This window comes from Tiliqua scincoides, chromosome 5 (assembly GCF_035046505.1).
Source record: "Tiliqua scincoides isolate rTilSci1 chromosome 5, rTilSci1.hap2, whole genome shotgun sequence".
Taxonomy (NCBI): domain Eukaryota; kingdom Metazoa; phylum Chordata; class Lepidosauria; order Squamata; family Scincidae; genus Tiliqua; species Tiliqua scincoides.
This window is the reverse complement of record NC_089825.1, coordinates 131,035,630-131,061,301: the sequence shown is the minus strand read 5'-3', so window position 1 is coordinate 131,061,301 and position 25,672 is coordinate 131,035,630. Positions and strand designations below refer to the sequence as shown.

The following is a 25,672-nucleotide window of genomic DNA, read 5'->3' as shown; positions in this document are numbered from 1 at the left end:
AGAGTCTCCCATGCAGAAGATTCAAAGATTGGTAAGGCAGACGGGCCTTCTGATGGGCTGATCAACCTCTGACTCCACCCCTGCCATCTAGTCAGATCATGGCTCTGAAGACCATTTTCTTAGCTGTAATGACAGGATGGGGTGATGAGGGTGTCACGGCTGTGTGTCACAGCCCTTCTTATATCCAGAAGAACACCATGCAAAGGACATACAAATGGACTCCTTTGTTTTATTGAAACAGCAGCGCCTGGTGCTAGAGACCAGCTTTGACAGCAGGATGAAGCCCTTAGTCCTCATTCTCTTTGTCTTCTCAGTGCTGAAGCCTGGTGAGTACTTGTCATCTGAATGTCTTCTAATGGAAGTGAAGGTCCCTGGGGACTGGACAAGTGGGGCAGATACTATCAGTTCAATTCACTGATATATAAGATCACTCGATATATACGATCACTTGACCTATAGAAACATTTTTTCTTATGAATAACCAGTATGCTGAACAAAAACTTAACTGCATTTGAATTTGTGAATGGTTATAACAGGGTACAAAGAGATATTTGAAGGCAATGATTTTCAACCAGTGTGCCACGGCACCTTGGTGTGCCATGAATGGTTCACAGGTATGCCACAGGAATTTGGAGGAAGTTCATTTATGAGTCAGGCCATTGCAAATGTGAGCCCCCCTCCCAAAGCAGCATGGTGTGCCTTGTCAATTGTCAAAAAACCAATGGTGTGCCTTGACAACTTCACTGCCTTACCAGCGCGCCATGAGATGAAAAAGGTTGGAAATGGCTGTTTTGAGGCATATATTTCCACGTTATACTGAAAATCCATTTAAAATGTGATACTTTTCCTTTTTTTTCTACCAGATTTCGCAGCCGCAATTCAACTGACGCAGCCTGGAGAGGAAATCGTAAAGCCCGGAGAATCCCTCCAACTGACCTGTACAGTCTCTGGTTACGCCATCACTTCTGGCTATGGTTGGGGCTGGATCCGCCAGCCTCCCAACAGAGGACTGGAATGGGTAGGGAGGGGATACTACAGTGGTCCCACCTGGGGCACCAATTATGCCTCGGCCTTCCAGAGCAGGATGACTGTAACTCGTGATGTTTCCAAGAACACTTATTCTCTCCAGTTGAACTCCATGGCAGCTGCAGACACAGCCACCTATTACTGCGCCAGGGGAACACACAGTGACACAGAGCCAGTCTGGCATCATACAAAAAGGGGAAGCAGGAGTTTCAAAAATCTGCCTGGTCTTTCAGTCTGTTGAATCCCATCTATGGTTAAAGAACATGGATGGAACCATCAAAATTCGGAGCTGGCAAAAATGCATATGGGAGCAGATATACCCTGACAACTGCTTGGGAGGCTACTTGCCAGTTTCAGACACACAACTCACACACAAAAATATCAATGGCACAAAAACATCACTGTCTATGGCCATACTAATCTGAAAGCGCCTGATGTTGTCTGATCTTGGAAGCTAAGCAGAGTCAGGCCTGGTTAGTACTTGGATGGGAGACTGCCAGGGAATACCGGGTGCTGTAGTCTTTTTATTGTTGTCTTGTGTGCTCCCTGGGGCATTTGGTGGGCCGCTGTGAGATACAGGAAGCTGGACGAGATGGGCCTATGGCCTGATCCTGTGGGGCTGTTCTTATGTTCTTAACTTCAATTCCCAGGAAGCCTTGCAGGTCTCTTGTTATTTGGTGTGCTCCCTGGGGCGTTTGGTGGGCCGCTGTGAGATACAGGAAGCTGGACTAGATGGGCCTATGGCCTGAACCAGTGGGGCTGTTCTTATGTTCTTAACTACAATTCCCAGGAAGCCTTGCAGGTCTCTTGTTATTTGGTGTGCTCCCTGGGGCGTTTGGTGGGCCGCTGTGAGATACAGGAAGCTGGACTAGATGGGCCTATGGCCTGATCCTGTGGGGCTGTTCTTATGTTCTTAACTACAATTCCCAGGAAGCCTTGCAGGTCTCTTGTTATCTGGTGTGCTCCCTGGGGCATTTGGTGGGCCACTGTGAGATACAGGAAGCTGGACAAGATGGGCCCTTGGCCTGATCCAGCGGGGCTCTTCTTATGTTCTAATGGCTCTGCTGCAGAACTAAGGACAAGGAACTGAGAAAAGGACCAAGAATGGCACCCTAAGGACCAGAGACGGGCAAGTCCAGCATGGCTTCACTCGAGTCAAGTCACAAGTTTCTGCCTCTTTCAACTCAACTCAAAAATAAGTCCTAACGGGCTGACTTTCTGAGCCACCCTAGGGCATTTTGGGGACTCTAAAGGACTAAAGTTCTGAGTCTTTTCCATTAAAACATCAGCCATGGAAAACAACAGAGCTGCTGCCAGGGTATGTTTGTGCCAGCGTTCTCATTTAATACTCCCCGATGTCCCCGTCCCATCTGGAAACGAGGTGGGAGGGGGTGGGATGGACTGCACAAGAGAGGGGGCAGAAGCAGCAAGAGGGATGATGGTCACACGCAGCAGCTGGGATTCTTACCAGTATGACCCAATCCTTCGCAACTCTACTGAGTAGTTGCCCCACTATGGCTGGTTGTTCAATGAGCCTGCTGGAGCCATGCTATGAGTTTCTCCTGGATAGCTAGGAATTGCTTCCCCTCCCACCTTCTCCCTTCACTTGTCCAGGGGAAAAAAACCTTCTTCCAATTATCATTGGTACCTTCTGAGATGGACAAGAGAGCCCACTCGCGCCCCCCCCCACTGGAACTTCCCTGCTGCTCACCCAGTCTGAATGATGGTCCAAGGTCTTTCACATTGCAAAAAGATAAGCAAGCACACCGACTCAATTCTGTATGCGTGGGGACTCACGTCCAAGTCAGTGGCCTCAGATTCGAGTCAATGCTGGAAAACCCATGGGAAAGGTGGGGTAGGGAACACCCAACATGTATAATTAGACAGAACCAGATGTAGGGGCAGGCAATAAATTGGAATCAATGAACTCTGAAAAAGTCAGAAAATGGGAGACATTATTTACAGTGGAGATGATGTGTGAACAGGCATCTCATGACCTGACCCAGGATCCAGCACTAAAGGGATCTCTGGTGACCTAACTAGAGTCAACCAGTCCTGATTCCATCTAGTAAATCCATGTGTGTAAACATGGCTGGAAAACTTGAGGCTTCTCATGTCACAGAAGATAAGCTTCCCTCTGCTTTGAGAAGGGGAGAAACAAGGTACAAAACGAAGCACAGGCTCACCAAGGTCCATTGCACTGAGGAGTCTGTCCTCAGGTATGATAGAAAAAACTATCTCTCGGAACAGAGAACTGTCAGTCATTGTCAAGAAAGCTGCAGAAATCAAGCAGTCTACTCCCTTGCTTAGGGACTGTATTTTGATTCTTCTTTCATCTGTATCTGTTTTGTTTTTTCACATGTAAACTTCTTAATTCCTGGCCTGTTCTTCCACATGGATACAGTGAGCTTCCCCCATTCCCAAGTCATGTGTGCTGTGAATGTGGAGCAGGATGGAGGCAGACCAAGGCCCAAGAGGTGTTTTTATGCGGAAGGGTATGCAAATGCAAAGACAGTATCTTCTTTAAATGGTGCTCCCCCTTCCCAGCTGCAACCAGAAGCAACACCCAGTGTGCCGTGACCCACTTACCAGGCAACCCCTCTCAAGACAAACAGTGGAAAAATGATATTGTGGCTTCCACTTCTCTTTCTTTCGGCAGAGCTCAGAGGTATCTTTTCCTCTCTCAAATAAGGAGGAGTGTTGTATTCTGGAGGTCAAAGTGCCACAAGTCTCTTTACAATATCTCTCCTTCCAGGTGTCCAGTCACTGGTGGAGTCCGGAGCAGAAGTGAAATGACCTGGCGATTCCCTCTGCCTCTCCTTTCCAGCCTTCGGGTTCACCTTCAGCAGCTACTGGATGAACTGGGTGAGACAGGCTCCTGGCAAGGGACTGGAATGGGTTGCATGAATCGGTACATACTTCTCACCCATAGACTACTCGGCTGCTGTGAAGGGGCACTTCACCAACTCCAGAGATGACTCCAACAGCCTGCTGTATCTGCAAATGAACAATCTGAAGCCCGAAGACACAACCATGTGCAAGGGACACGGGAAGTGAATCTGAAGCATGGCAAAAACCCTCTGTTGACCCCGAAAGCTCTCCAGATGTCCTCATCTGCATCCATAGAGGGGTTTTCAAGCCTTCAGTTAGAATGTTCAGAGCGCTCCACAGGCTGCCCCTCTGCCACCACCCACTCTCTCCTCCTTCCCTGCCTTGAGCAAGGAGGTCAGAGCAATATTAAGCTTTCTGAGTGATTTTGAACAAATAATCCCAGGGGATCTTGGAGATCACTAGGCCCTGGCTTGCATCCTCCCCTCTCCTCCAAAGAGAGAATGCCTAAACAGGGCTAGACACTTAGGGCACAATCCTAACCAGGTCTACTCAGAAGTAAGCCTTATTTTATTCAATGGGGCTTACTCTCAGGAAAGTTTGGTTAGCCTGAGTGTGATCCAAGAACGATGGTTGTCACCAGACACTTAGAAATGTTCCCTAGGAAGAGCATTGCAAAACCACCAGCTCCTGTAACCTACATCCACATGTCGAGCACATGAGGGCAGTAGCTGTGCACAGAAAAAGAACAGAATATGCCCTCAGCCATGAAGAAACTAAGTGGTTTCAAGCGGTTGCTTTGTGGTTTCAGCTGTGCTGCAAAATTCTTCCTCAGTGCTTTGGTGTATCAAACACCAGTTGAATAATCACACATTAGAAATGGAAGGTTCCACTGGAGCAGTCAGCAAAAGCAGGAAGCTTTGGGAGAACGTCATAAATTGCCATGAGTGACTGAGAGCTGTGTTTGGCTTGACGGGTCACGTCTTGTGAAAATCTGCCTTGAGGAATGCACGGATCTGTCACCCACAAACCACGGTGGCCCATAATAATTGACATTTATTTTAATGGTGTATGTCCTGTTTTCTGATCAAATGATGGAACAGGCAGCATAGAACAGATTGAGATAAAACTTTACAAACACCACACACATCAACCCAAAACCCAAAAGCTGTGCCGTGCATTTTTATGGCCCAGTCCAGTGAGATGTGGTTAGTGGTTTAATCTCATTGGGACTTGCTTAGAATGTAACCTACAGTTAATAGAACAATCAAAATTCAGATCTGACAAAACTGAGACAGAGATATGCTGAGAACGTTCCACTCTCAAGCACACAACCACCAGAACTAACACACAAACACATCAGTGATGCTGCTGCAGCAAAACTAAAAGGGACAAGGAACACCACCAAGGGCCAAGAATGACATTGGTACTTATCTGTGAAATGGGTACTCTTTTCATGCTGATGTACTCAGATATGGGTTCCTTCCTTCTGCTTGCTGACAATTTCCTTCCTCCCCTTCACTACACAAACGCTTTGGCCAGCTTCCCACCACTTCATTCCTGCCCACATCACGATGGTTCTGCTTATATACTAGAGTCTGTGCAAACTGTGTTTTTAAAAGTTGATTATTTCATTTATTTTGAAACTACAGAATGAGATCCTAAACAGCTATACTGAGTTCATTACAACAACTCTGTAGGTCAAAAATATAACTACAGGTGCAGCCTATTTATCCACAGATTCGTCTCAATGAGAAAGGGGTGGAGGAACAGAAAGTCACACACACCTTTGCTTCCTTTGCCCTGCACTGGCATCTTGCTCCGTTTCCAGGCAGCCCGAACACTGCAAAAAGGCTCCACCTCGCCCAGGCAGGGAAATAGCCCTGAAGCCCTGGAAGAGGTTCCCCTTGCAAAGAAACAGTAACACTCCTGGAGCCCCTGAGCCAGCAAAGAGGCTAAAGAGGGAGATGGAAAACCCTGTGTATCCAGAACATTGCCCAGGCAGGGAAATAGCCCTGAAGCCCTGGAAGAGGTTCCCCTTGCAAAGGAACAGTAACACTCTTGGAGCTCCTGAGCCAGCAAAGAGGCTAAAGAGGGAGACGGAAAACCCTGTGTAACCAGAACACGTGGAGCTCTCTCACTCACTCACTCACTCACTCACTCTCTCTCTCTCACACACACACACAGTGGCAGGTGCAGTAGCAATAGAGGGGATTGCTTTAAAAAAAAAAAAAAAACAACAGGGAGTGTTTGCTGAATACCCCTCCCCATGGTGCAGGCAATCACCAACACAAGCAACCCCTCCCATGGTGCTGGCTATCACCAACACAGGCAAGCCTTCCCACCAAGCAAAGCATGAGATATAGCTTACAATCCTCTCCGCACTTTCCTGGGAGTAAGCCCCATTGACTGGAATGGGGCTTTCTTCTGAGTTGAAATGCACAGGACTGGACTCTTAAAAGATCAGCTTTCATTCCAACTGTGAAAGAAGCCGGGCAGCTGGCAATGGGAGGGCTGAGTACAGAGAGGAGGGGAGGGGATTGATAACAGCTGCCTTAGTTTCCTTCCATCCAAAAGTGTCAGGCTGCAGCTCTATGCAACTCTATGCAATTTAGCACAACATGTTTTTTATTAATGGTGCCAAGTCACGGAACGGAACTAAAGGATAAATAGGCTCCACCTGTACTACATGTCCCAACCCCCAAAAAAGCAACCAGACAAAGCGGTCCTAGCAGTTGCAGTACCAGCTCACTGGAAGCCCTGAGGCACAGCCTACACTAGTCCCCCTCATGGCACCATAGATCACCCCCTGATGGAATATTGGGCAGCATCACCAGCTTGGCAGAAGAAGAAAAAACCCTAATGGGTCCCTCAGTCATTGCCCAGCCAGGCTGAGCTCTGACACCAAATCTGCCTCTAGTCAGATCATGATAGAGATAAGATGCAAACTGGGTAACTCCTTATTTGCTGGTCAGTCTTGTAACTACCTCATGACACCAGGAGAAGAGCACTTCAGGGTTTCCTTTCTTGGTGCTTCTTATATCTGAAAATGGGGCGTGCTCTGGATATGCAAATAGATGCCTTTGTTATATTCCTCTCCTGAAACAGCACCGCCTTACACTAGAGCCCCCCTTGGGAAGCAGGATGGAGCCCTTAGCCCTCTTTCTCTTTGTCTTCTCACTGTTGAAGCCTGGTGAGTTCTTCTAGTCTAAATCTCTTCAGTTGGAGGAAAAGGTCAGCAGGGGACAAATCAGATTCTATCAGTCTGATTTGTTTGGTATTTAAGACCACTTGACCTAAATTAAATGTTATGTGAAGTAACACTTTTGGCACTAATAATTTGCCTTATCAATAATCAATATGCTGAGCCAAAACTTAACAACTGCATTCACATGTGTGAATGATTATATTGGGATATGGGAGGGGGCGCACAGGTTTAAACCATCTATTATTAAATTCTAAGTATAATGTAATATTTTCCCATTCTTTCTACCAGGGTCCCCAGCTGCAGTTCAGCTAACACAGCCTGGTGGAGAAATTGTAAAACCCGGAGAATCCCTCCGACTGACCTGTACAGTCATTGGATACTCTATCACTTCTGGCTCTGCTTGGAACTGGATCCGACAACCTCCCAACAAAGGACTGGAATGGATGGGGGAGGGATACTACAGTAGTTCCACCTGGAGAACCAATTATGCCTCAGCCTTCAGGAGCAGGATCTCCATTACTACTGATTCTTCCAAGAACACATATTCTCTGCAGTTAAACTCCATGGCAGCTGCAGACACAGCCACCTATTACTGCGCCAGGAGACACAGTGACACAGAGCAAGTCTGGCATCTGTGCAAAAAGGGGAAGAAGGAACTAAAAAAATGTGGCTGGTTTTTAAATATGTTCTTTGCCTAGAGCAGGGGTGTCCAAACTTTTTGGCAGGAGGGCCACATCATCTCTCTGACACTGTGTTGGGGGCCGAATTAATTTTCATTTCAAATATGAATAAATTTACATAAATGAATATATTAGAGATGGGACTTGTGTGAATGAATGGAGATCTTGCAATAGCTCAAGGCCTATAAAAGTCCTTGCACAAAGCAAGGCTAGTCTTTCCTTCACTGCCACTGCTGCATCACAGACGTGAAACAGCAAGCAGTGGAGGGAACACTTGCCCCACAGCTCATGCAAGAGGTCAAACAGTCATCTTCACACTGAGAGCAGTTGCGTCAGGCCAGCATGGGCTCCAGCAAGTCTTTGGAGGGCCAGATGCTCACTGGAGACTGGGGGCTCCCTGCGGGCCGGATTGTGAGTCCCTGAGGGCCGCAAGTTGCCCCCAGGCCGTGGTTTGGGCACCCCTGGCCTAGAGCAACATATATGTTTTGCACACAACAGAGATTCCTGCTTACCATGATAAACATTCATGATCATTCAACAGGCAACATGTATTTGGTGTTCCAAGTACTCTGATCTCATCATCTTTGGATACCTGACCAGGTTTGTTTTCTATCAGGAACTGCAACTGCAAAGTCATTCCTATGTAACACACATGAATACAGTCCTTGGCAAATCGTGTTGGCATGGTCAAGAGTTCTTCCAAGTTCTCACCACCACACTCCTTCCAAACTTCAATCAATATGAGTATTCTGACAAAAACAAGAGGTTTCCAGGATCTGAACCACTGATGCTGCAAACATTAGCAAGGATATACCACTGGTGCCTCACTCTTCAGTCCATGTGGTTTGGGAGACACTGCTCTTGGGTCTGTCCCATGCAATGGTGCACATGTTGGAGTAAGCAGCGATATGGCAATGTTGCATCTGTAGCAGTAGGGGATAGTAAGGCTTGGATGGTAAGGTAGTTGGGGAGGCAATGTGTTCTCTCTCCCTCTCTTTTCTGTCCTCAAGTGATGCATGCTTCTTGGTTACCCAGAGTGCAATTCTCTAGCCTTACATCCTTCCTGCACTCTCCCTTCCATAGGTGGGTCACTATGAGAAAGAGGAAGCTGGACTAGATGAGGCCTTGGCTGATCCACCAGGGCTCTTCTTATTTTCCTCTGGAACAAAAGACCGGAAGCCAGGCAGATTAGCTGTGGGAACAACATTCACCCTTCCCTACAAAGTTGTGTTTTCCTTAAATAAAGTTATCTTTGACTTTTGAACACAAACCTCATGTAAAGCTTCCTTTCTGAATGTGTGTCACTCCCGAATTGGCCTTTTCAGCCACACTAGACGCTGTGCCAGAGCCACCATTCAGAGCGCGATACCAGAGTCGTTCGAGACTGAAGGTTGCCAACAATAGCAATGTGCCTTTTGGTTCTTTATCTCTGCCCAAAGTGCACACACAAAGACACACACGCTCAAAAGAAAATCAGCTGGGATTGAACAGTACGTTTGTTGTGAGTAGGTTGGAGAGAGGAGGAAACCAGAAATACCAAGTCCCTGTTGTACAACTTTGAGGAAATTCTGTAGTTGTTCATTTGTGACTTTCTTTGGCAGTTGATTCTGGCAGGAAAATTTCATGGGAACGTCTGAGAGGAGATTCCAGCAGCAGTCTCCCCAATGATTTATGGCTGGTTTTTTTTCCCTGAGGCTTTTCTCTAACTCTGCTTTCTTTTCCCACACTCATACTCTTTCATTCCTGACCTGTTCTCCCAATGGATACAGTGAACATCACCAGTTCCAAAGTCATCTGTGCTGTGAATGAATGAATGAATGAATGAATGAATGAATGAACGAACCTTTATTAGGCATAGATAGAGAAATCATAAAAGCAAACATAATTAGTCCTAATCCCGTTTATCAAAAACGGAGTTAAGATACTAAATTACTAATAAAACATTTACAGTTCAACATAAAATATCAACATTTTTGACAAATTACATTAAGAAGGCTTAGAAATCGCCAAAAGTAAAAATGTAGACACTCCCTCTAGCACATCTGGTGAGCAGTCATTTAGGAGACCCTTCAGTTTTGCCTCATCCGAAAGCCCATTCATTTTGCCGAGAAGTGGAGTCACGTAAGTGTGGCGGGATCTAGTGTGCCGAGGACAATAAAAAAGAATGTGTATGATTGATTCAACATTTCCCAAATTACAAGGGCAGAGGCGTTCTTTATATGGTATTTGCCTATATCTGCCTTCTGTGACCTTGGATGGAAACACACTGAATCTTGCCAAGGAGATTGCATGACGTTCAGAGGGGTTGATCAGAATACTCAGATAAGGAGCCATTTGCCCATGCTTTAGCGGGATAGAGAAATTAAGAGGGGAGCAAATTCTAGAGTGTGCTGTGAATGTGGAGAGGGTTGGAGGTAGACCAAGGCCCAGGAGGCACTTTTATGCAGAGAGATTTGCAAATGCAAAGGCAGCTTCCTTTTTAAATGGGGTTCCCCCTTCCCAGCTGCACCCAGAAGCACCAGTGTGCTGTGACCTACTTGCCAGGCAACCCCTCTCAAGGCAATAGGCGAGAAAAATGATACTATGGCTTCTGCTTTTCTGTTCAGCAGCACTCAGCGGTATCTTTTTTATCTCAAATAAGGAGGAGCATTGAATTATGCGGTCAAATGTGTCGCCGGTCCCTTTACAGTCTCTCTCCTTCCAGGTGTCCGGTCTCAGGTCCAGCTGGTGGAGTCTGGAGGAGACTTTAAAAGGCCTGGGGAGTCCCTCCGCCTCTCCTGCCAAGTCTCCGGGTTCCCCTTCAGCAGCAATTACATGGAGTGGGTAAGAAAAGCTCCTGGCAAGGGACTGGAATTTGTGGCACAAATAGGTACATACTCATCATTCAGGCACTACTTGGATGCCGTGAAGGGGCGCTTCACCATCTCCAGGGATGATTCCAACAGCCTGCTGCATTTGCAAATGAACAATCTGAAAACCAAAGACACAGCCATGTATTACTGTACACGGCACACAGTGAGGGGAAGTGAAGCTGAAGCCTGGCAAAAACCTTCTCTTGACTATGAAAGCTCTCCAGTCTGGCACATCTGTGTCCTCAAGGCTGTGCAGCTCAAGGCTTTAGAAGCCTTCACTTAGAAGCCCACAGGCTGTCCCAAGCCTCTGCTCCTACTACCTATGCTCTCCCACTTCCCTACCTAGAGGGAGGAGGTTGGAGTAGCAAGTAGCATGGGGCAATCTGAGTGATTGTGATCATTTGATCACATGGGATCCTCAAGCTCACTCTCTGACCAGCAAAAATTTGTGAAAAATGAGGCTCCTTGCCTCATTTCTCAGAGAGGAAGGGGCTCTGCTCACAGAGCATGGATGCATCAGTCTCCTTCTTAGGAAAAGTACGTGGCCACTAGGAACATTGGAGCAAGAAAGTTCACAAGTCCTGCCCCCAGGGACGGCCCATCCATGATGAGAATGAGACTTGCTGTCATCTGAGGATTTGACTTTAATTGAGACTTTGGGGGCTTTTCTAAAGCATCTCCTGAAACATGGAGGCTCAATCAATAGTATTAGAGAAATGGGTTGTACCCCCTAACATTTAAGGAATTATTATTACTCTTCAAGCCTTTGTTTGTCTATGTATGTGTGTGATATGCCATAAAGGTTCTGAAATTGAAACTGAATGAGACTATTTGCATTGCATTGGGAAATGGGGCCAAGCAAAAAGTTGGCAATCAGTCTTAGGCTCACTAAAGCACACACATAATACTGACCGGGAGGGGGGGGATAGAGGCACTAAATGTCATCAGTTTGACATCAATGTGTCATCAAGACTGGAAAATAGAAGACTTTGGTGGGTCAATGACCAGGCTTGCCATAGCAAAGGTTACCTAATTATTGCTGCTGGGTTGAGTGTGAAGCACCACAGGGTACGCGGGGTCTTGTGAGGCAGGGGTACCAAGGCACAGTAAAATCTGGTTGCAAACGTGGGGAGAAATGCAGAAAAGGTCCTGAAAAGCAAATACAGTGAGCTAGGCATCACCCTTCGGAGTTCTTATTAAACATCTAAACCACAGTGGCACCTGCAGGGCAAGGAGACTTGACAACACACTGAATTTCCCATGACCATGGACTGGACAGATCAAGGGTCAACATACAAGTAGTTTAAGTAATTTATTAAAAATCTTATGCAAAGGGAATTTAGCAATGTTGGGAAAGGAAGGGGGTGGTAAAAGTAGAAGCAGTTTGAGGAAATGCCTGAGCTTGGCTGGAAAGCACCACAAACAGGTTTCATCAAATGGATGCAGTAACCTGTGATGTCCAGCAGATGGAGTCAAGATGCCAGTCAAATTGCTAAGCCCACAAACCACCCCCCCCCCCAGGTCAAACCCTGGGATGAAGTCCGTTAACTGACTAATCAATTGAAGTCTCAGCCCCCTAATCAGTTGGAGCCACCATTCCCACAACTGTCACAGCTCCTGCTCCTTAAGTAGTTGTAGACGTAATTCCCAAGTGATTCCCTCTGCAGTCTGAAAAATTTCCACAGCCACAATTTTCTGCATAGCTGGAGATGCAGTTTCCATAAATGTGGACTTCCTGCTCTCCAATCAGGTGGTGCTTCAGCTCCTGGAAGTGTTGGGGGTAACTGCTCTCAGATTAGTTGGAGGCCCTCATCCCGAAACAAGTGGAGAAGTTGCTCCCAGAACTGTTGGGGTCGCAGCTGTAGGAACAGGTGAAGCTGCTGTTCCTAGAATGCTGGAATTGACACTTTGAGCTGCACCCTCCCCTGGTGTCTTCCCGTTTTGCGGAGGCGGAGCGCGATTGCCCCACTCTCACTTTCCCTGACCCGAGGAGCCCTGCAGGCATTCGCATCCGGCTCTCCACAGCCAGGGACAGCTGCTGCAGGGACTGGAGGGTGCACCCCAGTCCCTGCAGCCCGGTCAAGAGGGGAAGTGAGGCAATCGCACACCGCTTCCAGTTTAACGGAGCGGGGTACGATCGCTCCGCTGTCACCTTCCTTGACCCGGGGAGCCCTGTCGAAGATCGCTCAGGGCTCCTCGCACCCCCAGGGGGCCACAGGGGGCTTGGGCAAGTGCACCAAGCCCCTGCAGCCCCCCTGAGCAGCGTGATCCTGGGGATCGTGCCGCTGCCTCCTCCCTGCCTCCTGGCTGCCCCCGCCCCTTAAGGGGAAACGGACCAGGACCCTCAAGTTTGAATACCACTGCTCTAGGTTATCAGGGTGTTGGGACAAAGCCTTACAGTGGACCCTCTGTGGTACACTTACCCATCACCTGGTAGCCCATTTGGCACTACCACAGCCTCCCATGCAGAAGATTCAAAGACTGGTAAGGCAGACAAGCCCTCTGATGGGCTGGTCAACCTCTGACTCCACCCCTGCCATCTAGTCAGATCATGGCAGAGTCCTGCTCTGAAGCCCATTTTCTTAGCTGTAATGACAGGATGGGGTGATGAGGGTGTCACGGCTGTGTGTCACAGCCCTTCTTATATCCAGAAGAACACCATGCAAAGGACATACAAATGGACTCCTTTGTTTTATTGAAACAGCAGCGCCTGGTGCTAGAGTCCAGCTTTGACAGCAGGATGGAGCCCTTAGTCCTCATTCTCTTTGTCTTCTCAGTGCTGAAGCCTGGTGAGTACTTGTCATCTGAATGTCTTCTAATGGAAGAGAAGGTCACTGGGGACTGGACAAGTGGGGCAGATACTATCAGTCCATTTCACTGACATATGAGATCACTTGATATATACGATCACCTGACCTATAGAAACATTTTTTTCTTATGAATAACCAGTATGCTGAACAAAAACTTAACTGCATTTGAATTTGTGAATGGTTATAACAGGGTACAAAGAGATATTTGAAGGCAATGATTTTTAACCAGTGTGCCATGGCAACTTGGTGTGCCATGAATGGTTCACAGGTATGCCACAGGAATTTGGAGGAAGTTCATTTATGAGTCAGGCCATTGCGAATGTGAGCCCCCCTCCCAAAGCAGCATGGTGTGCCTTGTCAATTGTCAAAAAACCAACGGTGTGCCTTGACAACTTCACTGCCTTGTCAGTATGCCATGAGATGAAAAAGGTTGAAAATGGCTGTTTTAAGGCATATATTTCCACGTTATACTGAAAATCCATTTAAAATGTGATACTTTTCCTTTTTTTCTACCAGATTTCGCAGCCGCAATTCAACTGACGCAGCCTGGAGAGGAAATCGTAAAGCCCGGAGAATCCCTCCGATTGACCTGTACAGTCTCTGGTTACGCCATCACTTCTGGCTATGGTTGGGGCTGGATCCGCCAGCCTCCCAACAGAGGACTGGAATGGGTAGGGAGGGGATACTACAGTGGTCCCACCTGGGGCACCAATTATGCCTCGGCCTTCCAGAGCAGGATGACTGTAACTCGTGATGTTTCCAAGAACACTTATTCTCTCCAGTTGAACTCCATGGCAGTTGCAGACACAGCCACCTATTATTGTGCCAGGGGAACACACAGTGACACAGAGCCAGTCTGGCATCATACAAAAAGGGGAAGCAGGAGTTTCAAAAATCTGCCTGGTCTTTCAGTCTGTTGAATCCCATCTATAGTTAAAGAACATGGATGGAACCATCAAAATTCAGAGCTGGCAAAAATGCATATGGGAGCAGATATACCCTGACAACTGCTTGGGAGGCTACTTGCCAGTTTCAGACACACAACCACCACAACTCACACACACAAATATCAGTGGCACAAAAACATCAATGTCTATGGCCATACTACTCGGAAAGCGCCTGATCTTGGAAGCTAAGCAGAGTCAGGCCTGGTTAGTACTTGGATGGGAGACCTCCTGGGAATACCGGGTGGTGCTGTAGTCTTTTTATTGTTGTCTTGTGTGCTCCCTGGGGCATTTGGTGGGCCACTGTGAGATACAGGAAGCTGGACGAGATGGGCCTATGGCCTGAACCAGTGGGGCTGTTCTTATGTTCTTAACTACAATTCCCAGGAAGCCTTGCAGGTCTCTTGTTATCTGGTGTGCTCCCTGGGGCATTTGGTGGGCCACTGTGAGATACAGGAAGCTGGACGAGATGGGCCTATGGCCTGATCCTGTGGGGCTGTTCTTATGTTCTTAACTACAATTCCCAGGAAGCCTTGCAGGTCTCTTGTTATCTGGTGTGCTCCCTGGGGCATTTGGTGGGCCACTGTGAGATACAGGAAGCTGGACGAGATGGGCCTATGGCCTGATCCAGTGGGGCTGTTCTTATGTTCTTAACTACAATTCCCAGGAGGCCTTGCAGGTCTCTTGTTATCTGGTGTGCTCCCTGGGGCATTTGGTGGGCCACTGTGAGATACAGGAAGCTGGACTAGATGGGCCTTTGGCTTGATCCAGCAGGGCTCTTCTTGTGTTCTTATGTTCTAATGGCTCTGCTGCAGAACTAAGGACAAGGAACTGAGAAAAGGACCAAGAATGGCACCCTAAGGACCAGAGACGGGCAAGTCCAGCATGGCTTCACTCGAGTCAAGTCACAAGTTTCTGCCTCTTTCAACTCAACTCAAAAATAAGTCCTAACGGGCTGACTTTCTGAGTCACCCTAGAGCATTTTGGGGACTCTAAAGGACTAAAGTTCTGAGTCTTTTCCATTAAAACATCAGCCATGGAAAACAACAGAGCTGCTGCCAGGGTATGTTTGTGCCAGCGTTCTCATTTAATACTCCCCGATGTCCCCGTCCCATCTGGAAACGAGGTGGGAGGGAGTGGGATGGACTGCACAAGAGAGGGGGCAGAAGCAGCAAGAGGGATGATGGTCACACGCAGCAGCTGGGATTCTTACCAGTATGACCCAATCCTTTGCAACTCTACTGAGTAGTTGCCCCACTATGGCTGGTTGTTCAATGAGCCTGCTGGAGCCATGCTATGAGTTTCTCCTGGATAGCTAGGAATTGCTTCCCCTCCCACCTTCTCCCTTCACTTGTCCAGGGGAAAAAAAACCTTCTTCCAATTATCATTGGTACCTTCTGAGATGGACAAGAGAGCCCACTTGCGCCCCCCCCCACTGGAACTTCCCTGCTGCTCACCCAGCCTGAATGATGGTCCAAGGTCTTTCACATTGCAAAAAGATAAGCAAGCACACCGACTCAATTCTGTATGCGTGGGGACTCACGTCCAAGTCAGTGGCCTCAGATTCGAGTCAATGCTGGAAAACCCATGGGAAAGGTGGTGTAGGGAACACCCAACATGTATAACTAGACAGAACCAGATGTAGGGGCAGGCAATAAATTGGAATCAATGAACTCTGAAAAAGTCAGAAAATGGGAGACGTTATTTACAGTGGAGATGATGTGTGAACAGGCATCTCATGACCTGACCCAGGATCCAGCACTAAAGGGATCTCTGGTGACCTAACTAGAGTCAACCAGTCCTGATTCCATCTAGTAAATCCATGTGTGTAAACATGGCTGGAAAACTTGAGGCTTCTCGTGTCACAGAAGATAAGCTTCCCTCTGCTTTGAGAAGGGGAGAAACAAGGTACAAAACAAAGCACGGGCTCACCAAGGTCCATTGCACTGAGGAGTCTGTACTCAGGTATGATAGAAAAAACTATCTCTCGGAACAGAGAACTGTCAGTCATTGTCAAGAAAGCTGCAGAAATCAAGCAGTCTACTCCCTTGCTTAGGGACTGTATTTTGATTCTTCTTTCATCTGTATCTGTTTTGTTTTTTCACATGTAAACTTCTTAATTCCTGGCCTGTTCTTCCACATGGATACAGTGAGCTTCCCCCATTCCCAAGTCATGTGTGCTGTGAATGTGGAGCAGGATGGAGGCAGACCAAGGCCCAAGAGGTGTTTTTATGCGGAAGGGTATGCAAATGCAAATACAGTATCTTCTTTAAATGGTGCTCCCCCTTCCCAGTTGCACCCAGAAGCACCACCCAGTGTGCCGTGACCCACTTGCCAGGCAACCCCTCTCAAGACAATCAGTGGAAAAAATGATATTGTGGCTTCCACTTCTCTTTCTTTCGGCAGAGTTCAGCGGTATCTTTTCCTCTCTCAAATAAGGAGGAGTGTTGTATTCTGGGGGTCATAGTGTTACAAGTCTCTTTACAATCTCACTTCTTCCAGGTGTCCAGTCACTGGTGGAGTCCGGAGCAGAAGTGAAAAGACCTGGCGATTCCTTCTGCCTCTCCTGTCCAGCCTCCGGGTTCACCTTCAGCAGCTACTGGATGAACTGGGTGAGACAGGCTCCTGGCAAGGGACTGGAATGGGTTGCACTAATAGGTACATACTCCTCACCCATAGACTACTCGGCTGTTGTGAAGGGGTGCGTCACCATCTCCAGAAATGACTCCAACAGCCTACTGTATCTGCAAGTGAACAATCTGAAGCCCGAAGACACAACCATGTGCAAGGGACACAGGAAGTGAATCTGAAGCATGGCAAAAACCCTCTGTTGACCCCGAAAGCTCTCCAGTCGTCCTCATCCGCATCCATAGAGGGGTTTTCAAGCCTTCAGTTAGAATGTTCAGAGCGCTCCACAGGCTGCCCCTCTGCCACCACCCACTCTCTCCTCCTTCCCTGCCTTGAGAAAGGAGATCAGAAAAATACTAAGCTTTGCGAGTGATTTTGAACAAATAATCCCAGGGGATCTTGGAGCTCACAAGGCCCTGGCTTGCATCCTCCCCTCTCCCGCCAAAGAGGTAATGCGAAAACAGGGCTAGATACTTAGGGCACAATCCTAACCAGGTCTACTCAGAAGTAAGCCTTATTTTATTCAGTGGGGCTTACTCTCAGGAAAGTGTGGTTAGGATTGTAGCCTGAGTGTGATCCAAGAACACAGGTTGTCACCAGACACTTAGAAATGTTCCCTAGGAAGAGCATTGCAAAACCACCAGCTCCTGTAACCTACATCCACATGTCGAGCACATGAGGGCAGTAGCTGTGCACAGAAAAGAACAGAATATGCCCTCAGCCATGAAGAAACTAAGTGGTTTCAAGCGGTTGCTTTGTGGTTTCAGCTGTGCTGCAAAATTCTTCCTCAGTGCTTTGGTGTATCAAACACCAGTTGAATAATCACACATTAGAAATGGAAGATTCCACTGGAGCAGACAGCAAAAGCAGGAAGCTTTGGGAGAACGTCATAAATTGCAATGAGTGACTGACAGCTGTGTTTGGCTTGATGGGTCATGTCTTGTGAAAATCTGCCTTGAGGAATGCACAAACCCACAAACCACGGTGGCCCATAATAATTGACATTTATTTTAATGGTGTATGTCCTGTTTTCTGATCAAATTATGGAACAGGCAGCATAGAACAGATTGAAATAAAACTTTACAAACACCACACACATCAACCCACAACCCAAAAGCTGTGCCGTGCATTTTTATGGCCCAGTCCAGTGAGATGTGGTTAGTGGCTTAATTTCATTGGGATGATGAAGGAACCCAGACTTGCTTAGAATGCAACCTACAGTTAATAGAACAATCAAAATTCAGATCTGACAAAACTGAGACAGATATATGCTGAGAACTTTCCACTCTCAAGCACACAACCACCAGAACTGGCACACAAACTGTGCTTCTGCAGCAAAGATGCTGCTTCTGCAGCAAAACTAAAAGTGACAAGGAACACCACCAAGGGCCAAGAATGACATTGGTACTTATCTGTGAAATGGGTACTCTTTTCATGCTGATGTACTCAGATATGGGTCCCTTCCTTCTGCTTGCTGACAATTTCTTTCCTCCCCTTCACTACACAAACACTTTGGCCAGCTTTCCACCACTTCATTCCTGCCCACATCACGATGGTTCTGCTTATATACTAGAGTCTGTGCAAACTGTGTTTTTAAAAGTTGATTATTTTATTTATTTTGAAACTACAGAATGAGATCCTAAACAGCTATACTGAGTTCATTACATCAACTCTGTAAGTCAAAAATAGAACTGCAGCCTATTTATCCACAGATTTGTCTCAATGAGAAAGGAGTGGGGAACAGAAAGTCACACACACCTTTGCTTCCTTTGCCCTGCACTGGCATCTCGCTCTGTTTCCAGGCAGCCCAAACACTGCAAAAAGGCTCCACCTCGCCCAGGCAGGGAAATAGCCCTGAAGCCCTGGAAGAGGTTCCCCTTGCAAAGAAACAGTAACACTCCTGGAGCCCCTGAGCCAGCAAAGAGGCTAAAGAGGGAGATGGAAAACCCTGTGTAACCAGAACATGTGCAGCAAGGTGGAGCTCTCTCTCTCTCTCTCTCTCACTCACACACACGCAGTGGCAGGTGTGGTAGGAACAGAGGGGATTGCTTTAAAAAACCCAGGGAGTGTTTGCCGAATTCCCCTCCCCATGGTGCAGGCTATCACCAACACAAGCAACCCCCCCCCCTCCCATGGTGCTGGCTATCACCAACACAGGCAAGCCTTCCCACCAAGCAAAGCATGAGATATAGCTTATAATCCTCTCCACACTTTCCTGGGAGTAAGCCCCATTGACTGGAATGGGGCTTACTTCTGAGTAGAAATGCACAGGGCTGGACTCTTAAAAGATCAGCTTTCATTCCAACTGTGAAAGAAGCCGGGCAGCTGGCAATGGGAGGGCAGAGGGGAGGGGATTGATAACAGCTGCCTTAGTTTCCTTCCATCCAAAAGTGTCAGGCTGCAGGTCTATGAAACTCTATGCAATTTAGCACAACGCGTTTTTGTTAATGGTGCCAAGTCACGGAACGGAACTAAAGGATAAATAGGCTCCACCTAAACTACATGTCCCAACCCCCCAAAAAACGACCAGACAAAGCGGTCCTAGCAGTTGCAGTACCAGCTCGCTGGAAGCCCTGAGGCACAGCCTACACTAGTCCCCTCATGGCACCATAGATCACTCCCTGATGGAATATTGGGCAGCATCACCAGCTTGGCAGAAGAAAATAAAAACCCTAATGGGTCCCTCGGTCATTGCTCAGCCAGGCTGAGCTCTTACACTGAATCTGCCTCCAGTCAGATCATGCTGGAGGTGAGATGCAAACTGGGGAACTCCTGATTTGCTGGTCAGTCTTGTAACTATCTCATGAGACCAGGAGAGGAGCACTTCAGGGCTTCCTTTCTTGGTGCTTCTTATATCTGAAAATGGGGCGTGCCCTGGATATGCAAATAGACCCCTTTGTTTTATTCCTCTCCTGAAACAGCACCGCCTTACACTAGAGCCCCCCTTGGGAAGCAGGATGGAGCCCTTAGCCCTCTTTCTCTTTGTCTTCTCACTGTTGAAGCTTGGTGAGTTGTTCTAGCCTGAATCTCTTCGGTTGGAGGAAAAGGTCACCAGGGAAGACCAGATGGAGGGTCAGATACTATCAGTCTGATTTGTTTGATATTTAAGACTGCTTGACCTAAATCAAATGTTATGCGAAGCAATACTTTTGGCACTAATAGTTTGCCTTATCAATAATCAGTATGCTGAGCCAAAATTTAACAACTGCATTCACGTGTGTGAATGATTATTTGGGGATGGGGGAGGGACCAGCTTAAACCATCTATTACACCATTAAAATTTAAGCAAAATGTAATACTTTCCCATTCCTTCTACCAGGGTCCCCAGCTGCAGTTCAGCTGACACAACCTGCTGAAGAAATTGTAAAACCCGGAGAATCCCTCCGACTGACCTGTACAGTCACTGGTTACGCCATCACTTCTGGCTATACTTGGAACTGGATCCGCCAGCCTCCCAACAAAGGACTGGAATGGATGGGGAGGGGATACTACAGTAGTTCCACCTGGAGAACCGATTATGCCTCTGCCGTCAGCAGCCGGATCTCCATTACTGCTGATTCTTCCAAGAACTCGTACTCAATCCAATTAAACTCCATGGCAGCCGCAGACACAGCCACCTATTACTGCGCCAGGGGACACAGTGGCACAGAGCAAGTCTGGCATCTGTGCAAAAAGGGGAAGCAGGGGCTAAAAATGCGGCTGGTTTTTAAATGTGTTATTTGCCCAGAACAACATATACATTTTTCACACACCAGAGATTCCTGCTTGTCATGGTAAACATTCATGATCATTCAACAAGCAACATGTATTTGGTATTCCAAGTACTCTGATCTCATCATCTTTGGATACCTGACCAGTTTTGTTTTCTATCAGGAACTGCAACTGCAAAGTCATTCCTATGTAACACACATGAGTACAGTCCTTAACAAATCGCGTTGGCATGGTCAAGAGTTCTCCCAAGTTGGATAGGAATAATAAAATCAGATTTTCATAAACTTGCCCACCACCACACTCCTTCCAAACTTCACTCAGCATTAGATTTCTGACAAAAATGAGAGGTTTCCAGGATCTGACCCATTGAGGCAGCAATCAGAAGCAAGCATGTGTCACTGGTGCGTCACTCTTCAGTAAATGTGGTCCGGGTGACACTGCTCTTAGGTCAGTCCCAGAAATGGTGCATGCAGCAATGCAGCATTGTTGCACCTGAACCAGCAGGGGGCAGTAAGACTAGGAATGCAGTGGCAGTGGGGACAAGATGTTCTGTCTCCCTGTCCTTTCTGTCTAGGTGCTGAGATAGATCCATGTTAGCACCATCGCGAGCACCGGTGCACATTTGCAAGGAATCATGAGCAAGTAGAGCAAGTGGAACAGCCTGTGCCATCCCAGCAGCACTACCTCTAGATCCCCAGCTGGTGGTGGAGGTGACTGCAGCACGGAGCTGTGCAGGGGCAGGTGGAAGGCAGAGAGAGAATGGAATGGGAGCGGGGAGGGGGCTTACTGTTGTGTGAGGAGGAGGTCAAATGGCTGAGATCGGAAAAGGTGGGGTGTGCTTGGCGAAGGTGGCTTCTGCCATATCCTATCCCTTTCCTGAGCCTGTCAGACTTACACAAGTCTCCTTGCACTGAGTTAGAGATATTGCTGGTGCATATCTGAGAAGCCTCATTGGTCAGCCTACAAAAATGTCCCCTTACCCAGAGTAGAGCTTCAGCCTCCTCTTAACCAGAGCCGGTTAGGATTGAGGTGTAAAATTATCTGTAGTATCCTAACCAGCAGTGGCAGACCTCCCATTCATCTGATGGGGCAAACACCCAGGCACGGAGCCCCACGCAGCTTTAGGACCCTGCAGAAGCCTCTCCGAGGCTCCTGATGGAGCCGTAAACTGTGCTTCCGGTTTGCCAGAAGCACAGTTTAAAGCGTCAGGGAACCTTCAGGAGGCTTCCCCGACATGCCCTGGAGTCATGGTAGGCACCGTGCGCTCCAGGTCAGTGTTTGGGGTGTGTGTGTATGAATTTGCATGCGGAGATTGCAGCATTCTGCGGGGGGGGGGGGGCTACCATTGCTAACCTTTGCCCTGGGACACAGGGTGTGTGAAAGTGGCTGGAAAACTTGCTGCTCCTCATGTAACAGAAGACAAACATCTTTCTTTCTTTCTTTCTTTCTTTCTTTCTTTCTTTCTTTCTTTCTTTCTTTCTTTCTTTCTTTCTTTCTCCATAATTCCTGGTCTTCCATATGCATACAGTGAGCTTTTTCCATTCCCAAGTATAGTGTACTGGGAAAGCAGAAAGAGATGGAGGTAGGCCAAGGCCCAGGAGGTGATTTTATGAGGAAGGGTGTGCAAAGGCCACTTGCTCTTTCAATCATGCTCCCCCCTGCCAGCTGAACCTAGGGGCACCACCGCAGTGTGCTGTGACCAGGCAACCCCTCCCAAGACCATAGGCAGAAAAATGATATTGTGGCTTCAGCATCTCCTCCATTCAGCAGTGTTTAGAGGTCTCTTTTCCTCCCTCATGTAAGGATGAGTGATGAATTCTGGGGTCAGTGTGTCATGGGACCCTTTACAATCTCTCTGCTTCAGGCGTCCAGTCACAGGTCCAGCTACAGGAGTCTGGAGGGGTCATTCAAAAGTCTGGGGAGTCCCTTGGCCTCTCCGGGTGGACATTCAGCAACTTCTACATGGACTGGGTGAGACAGGCTTCTGGCAAAGGACTGAAATGGGTGGCAGAAACCGGTGCAACCTCATCACTCCTTCACTACTCGGCTACCGTGAAGGGGCGCTTCCCCATTTCCAGGGATGACTCCAACAGCCTGCTCTACCTGCAAATGAACAATCTGAAGCCCAAATACATGAAGCCCATGTATTACTGTGCAAAGGTACACCGTGAGAGGAAGTGAATCTCAGCCTGGCAAAAACCTTCTGTTGAACAGGGTAGCTTGCCAGTCAGCTACCTCTGCATCTGCAAGGGGGCTTTCCAAGCCGTCAGTTGGAATGTTCACAAAGTTCCACAGGCTGCCCGTCAACCCATCTATCACCACCCACTCTCCCCCGCTTCCCTGCCTTGAGAAAAGCGCTGGGAGCAGCAGGCAGCACTGGGGCTCGCTGAGAGATTTGGAACTTCTTATTAGTTTCAGGAATCCTGATGGGAGAGGAGATTCCATGACGTTTTCCACTGAGGAGCAGTCCCTGGCCGCAACAAGTACACGCACCAATGCCCTTTCTCAGGGACGTCAAATGTTTGGCTGCCAGCGTCACGCATGCAGTCGGAGTTTTCTGCACCAGGCTACAGTTGGCACAACAAGGTGAATTTGGGATTCACAGTTGACAGTTCTGTTAACTTCTACTGATCATGATAGCCGTGAGCTACCTCTGGGTTCTGCAACGGTATTTCTCCAATGACCGGTTTGTGGGAGCAAAGGCCGGAGAGAATCATGCCACAGTAAAGTGCTTTTGTGAAAGAAAATATGCTGCTAGGAGCACCTACACTATCCTCTTGCTTGCAATCTTGCTTCTGGGCAGTGCAGCAGAGGGGTTTGGGCCTAGTGAGCGAAACTCTCCCTTCTCTGCCACCCAAAGAAGGATGGTGAGCAAGTTCTATACCACCAGGCCTTGTAACTCACATCTACAATTTGAGCACATGGAGGCAGCAGTGGCGCAGAGAAAATAACAGAACATGCTCTTGACCATGGAGAAAGTCAAGGGTTGCTGTTTTGTGGTTTCAGCTGTTTAGCAAAATCCTTCCTCAATAACCTGGTGTATCGAATACCAGTTGAACAATCATGCATTTCCCCCGAGCTTAGAAACAGAGGATTAGTGAGGGTACTGAAGAGCCTCTCTTAGAATGTGAATTCCCTGGGGAGAGAGAGCAGGACTCCTTCCAAGCCAGGGGTTGAGGAATTATAACGTTTCCTGCTTCAGCAAATGAACCAAACTCACCCTCAATTCTCTAATGTCCGTCCTTACAGATGGCACAGACCAAGACGTTTTGCGAAGAAAGTTTCTTTCTATACTGTAGCCGGATGATCACACAATGGGGTGGTGCCACCCACCTCAGTCTGTGGGCCCAGCCAGCAAGCAGCAGAAGCAGGAAGCTTATGGAATCCCTACAGAATTAACACACAAAATCAAAAGCTGTGTTCAGCTTTATGGGTCCATATCTTGTGAACGTTTGCCTTTAGGAAAGTACAGACCCATCACCCATAACCCACGGTGGCCCACAATCACTGGCATTTATTTATTTATTTATTTATTTATTTATTTATTTAGTTAGTTAGTTAGTTAGTTAGTTAGTTAGTTAGTTAGTTAGTTAGTTAGTTAGTTATAAGAACAGCCCCACTGGATCAGGCCATAGGCCCATCTAGCCCAGCTTTCTGTATGTCACAGCAGCCAAATGCCCCAGGGAGCACACCAGATAACAAGAGACCTCATCCTGGTGCCCTCCCTTGCATCTGGCATTCTGACATAACCCATTTTTAAAATCAGGAGGTTGCGCATACACATCATGGTTTGTAATGGATTTTTCCTCCAGAAACTTGTCCAATCCCCTTTTAAAGGTGTCCAGGCTAGACGCCATCACCACATCCTGTGGCAAGGAGTTCCACAGACCAACCACACGCTGAGTAAAGAAATATTTTCTTATAAGAACATAAGAACATTATGATGATCCAGTCAGCTTGTAATAGATTGTAACAATAATTTACAAATACACACACACACACACACACACACACCCAACTAGCTGTGACCCAACAGCTGTCCTGTACATTTGCACACCCAGGAATTCTCAGTGGGATCCAATAACCCAGACTTTCTCACAATCCTGCCTATAGTCAAAAAAAAAAATGAATTGAACAATGAAAATTCAGATCAGGTAAGGTTGCATACCAAGGCATACTGACAACTGCTTGACAGACTACTTTCCACTCTCATTTGCACAGCCACCAAAATTGTGGTTTTGCACACAATTGTGGTTTCACAATTCATACACAAACGCATCAGTGGTTCTGCTGCTGCTACAGAACTAAGCGGGGCAAAGAACTGCAAAAAAAGACCAAAAATGACATAATACGAGTACACAGTGCTACTCATCTTTGAAATGCTCTTCTACTCAGAAAGGCCCCTTCCTTCTACATCTTGGGAGTTTCTTTTCTCATGACCACCATGCAACCCCTTTGTCCATTCTCAATGCAACGCACATGGGTGCAGGATGAAGCTTCCCACCACTTCATTCCAGCCCACTGCACAATGCTTGTGCTCTTATATGTGCTGTGAACAATGTTTAGTATGTTCATTTATTTTGATACTACAGAACTTCAGAAATTTTGGATAGCTACGTGGAGATTGTTAGAAGAACTCTGTAAGTTCAAAATATAACTATTACATGTTGCAAGTGGAGAACAGAAACCCCAAAAGAGTGACTTGCCAGTGGGGTTGTAGCAGTTCTGGTATCAGGTTGCTGGAAGCCCTTACACTAGCCCCCTTCATGGTACCAACACTGCTCACCCCCTGGTGGAACACTGGGCACCATCACCAGTCCGACCGGAAAACCACATAATTGTCTTGGGACCACTGCCCAGCCTGGCTGAGCTCTGATACCCAGTCAGCCAATCACGGCAGTAGTGAGATTCAAACTGGGGAACTCCTGATTGGCAGCTCAGTCATCCTTACTGACGCAAGGAGAGGAGAAGGAGCAAGTCAGAG

General features: G+C 47.5%; 2 pseudogenes and 1 gene segment (V, D, J or C); all 3 read left to right on the top strand.

Moving 5' to 3' along the window:
- Nucleotides 1-1,429: 1,429 nt before the first annotated feature.
- Nucleotides 1,430-1,548, top strand: LOC136654612 (5S ribosomal RNA; annotated as a pseudogene).
- A 5,451-nt stretch (nt 1,549-6,999) lies between these two features.
- On the top strand, nt 7,000-10,878 carry LOC136653540 (immunoglobulin heavy variable 3-11-like). The segment is given in 2 exon segments: nt 7,000-7,048; nt 10,448-10,878. Coding segments are annotated over 2 exon segments (480 nt in total).
- Nucleotides 10,879-14,496: 3,618 nt separating this feature from the next.
- LOC136654819 (5S ribosomal RNA) lies at nt 14,497-14,608 on the top strand (annotated as a pseudogene).
- The last annotated feature ends 11,064 nt before the right edge of the window (nt 14,609-25,672 follow it).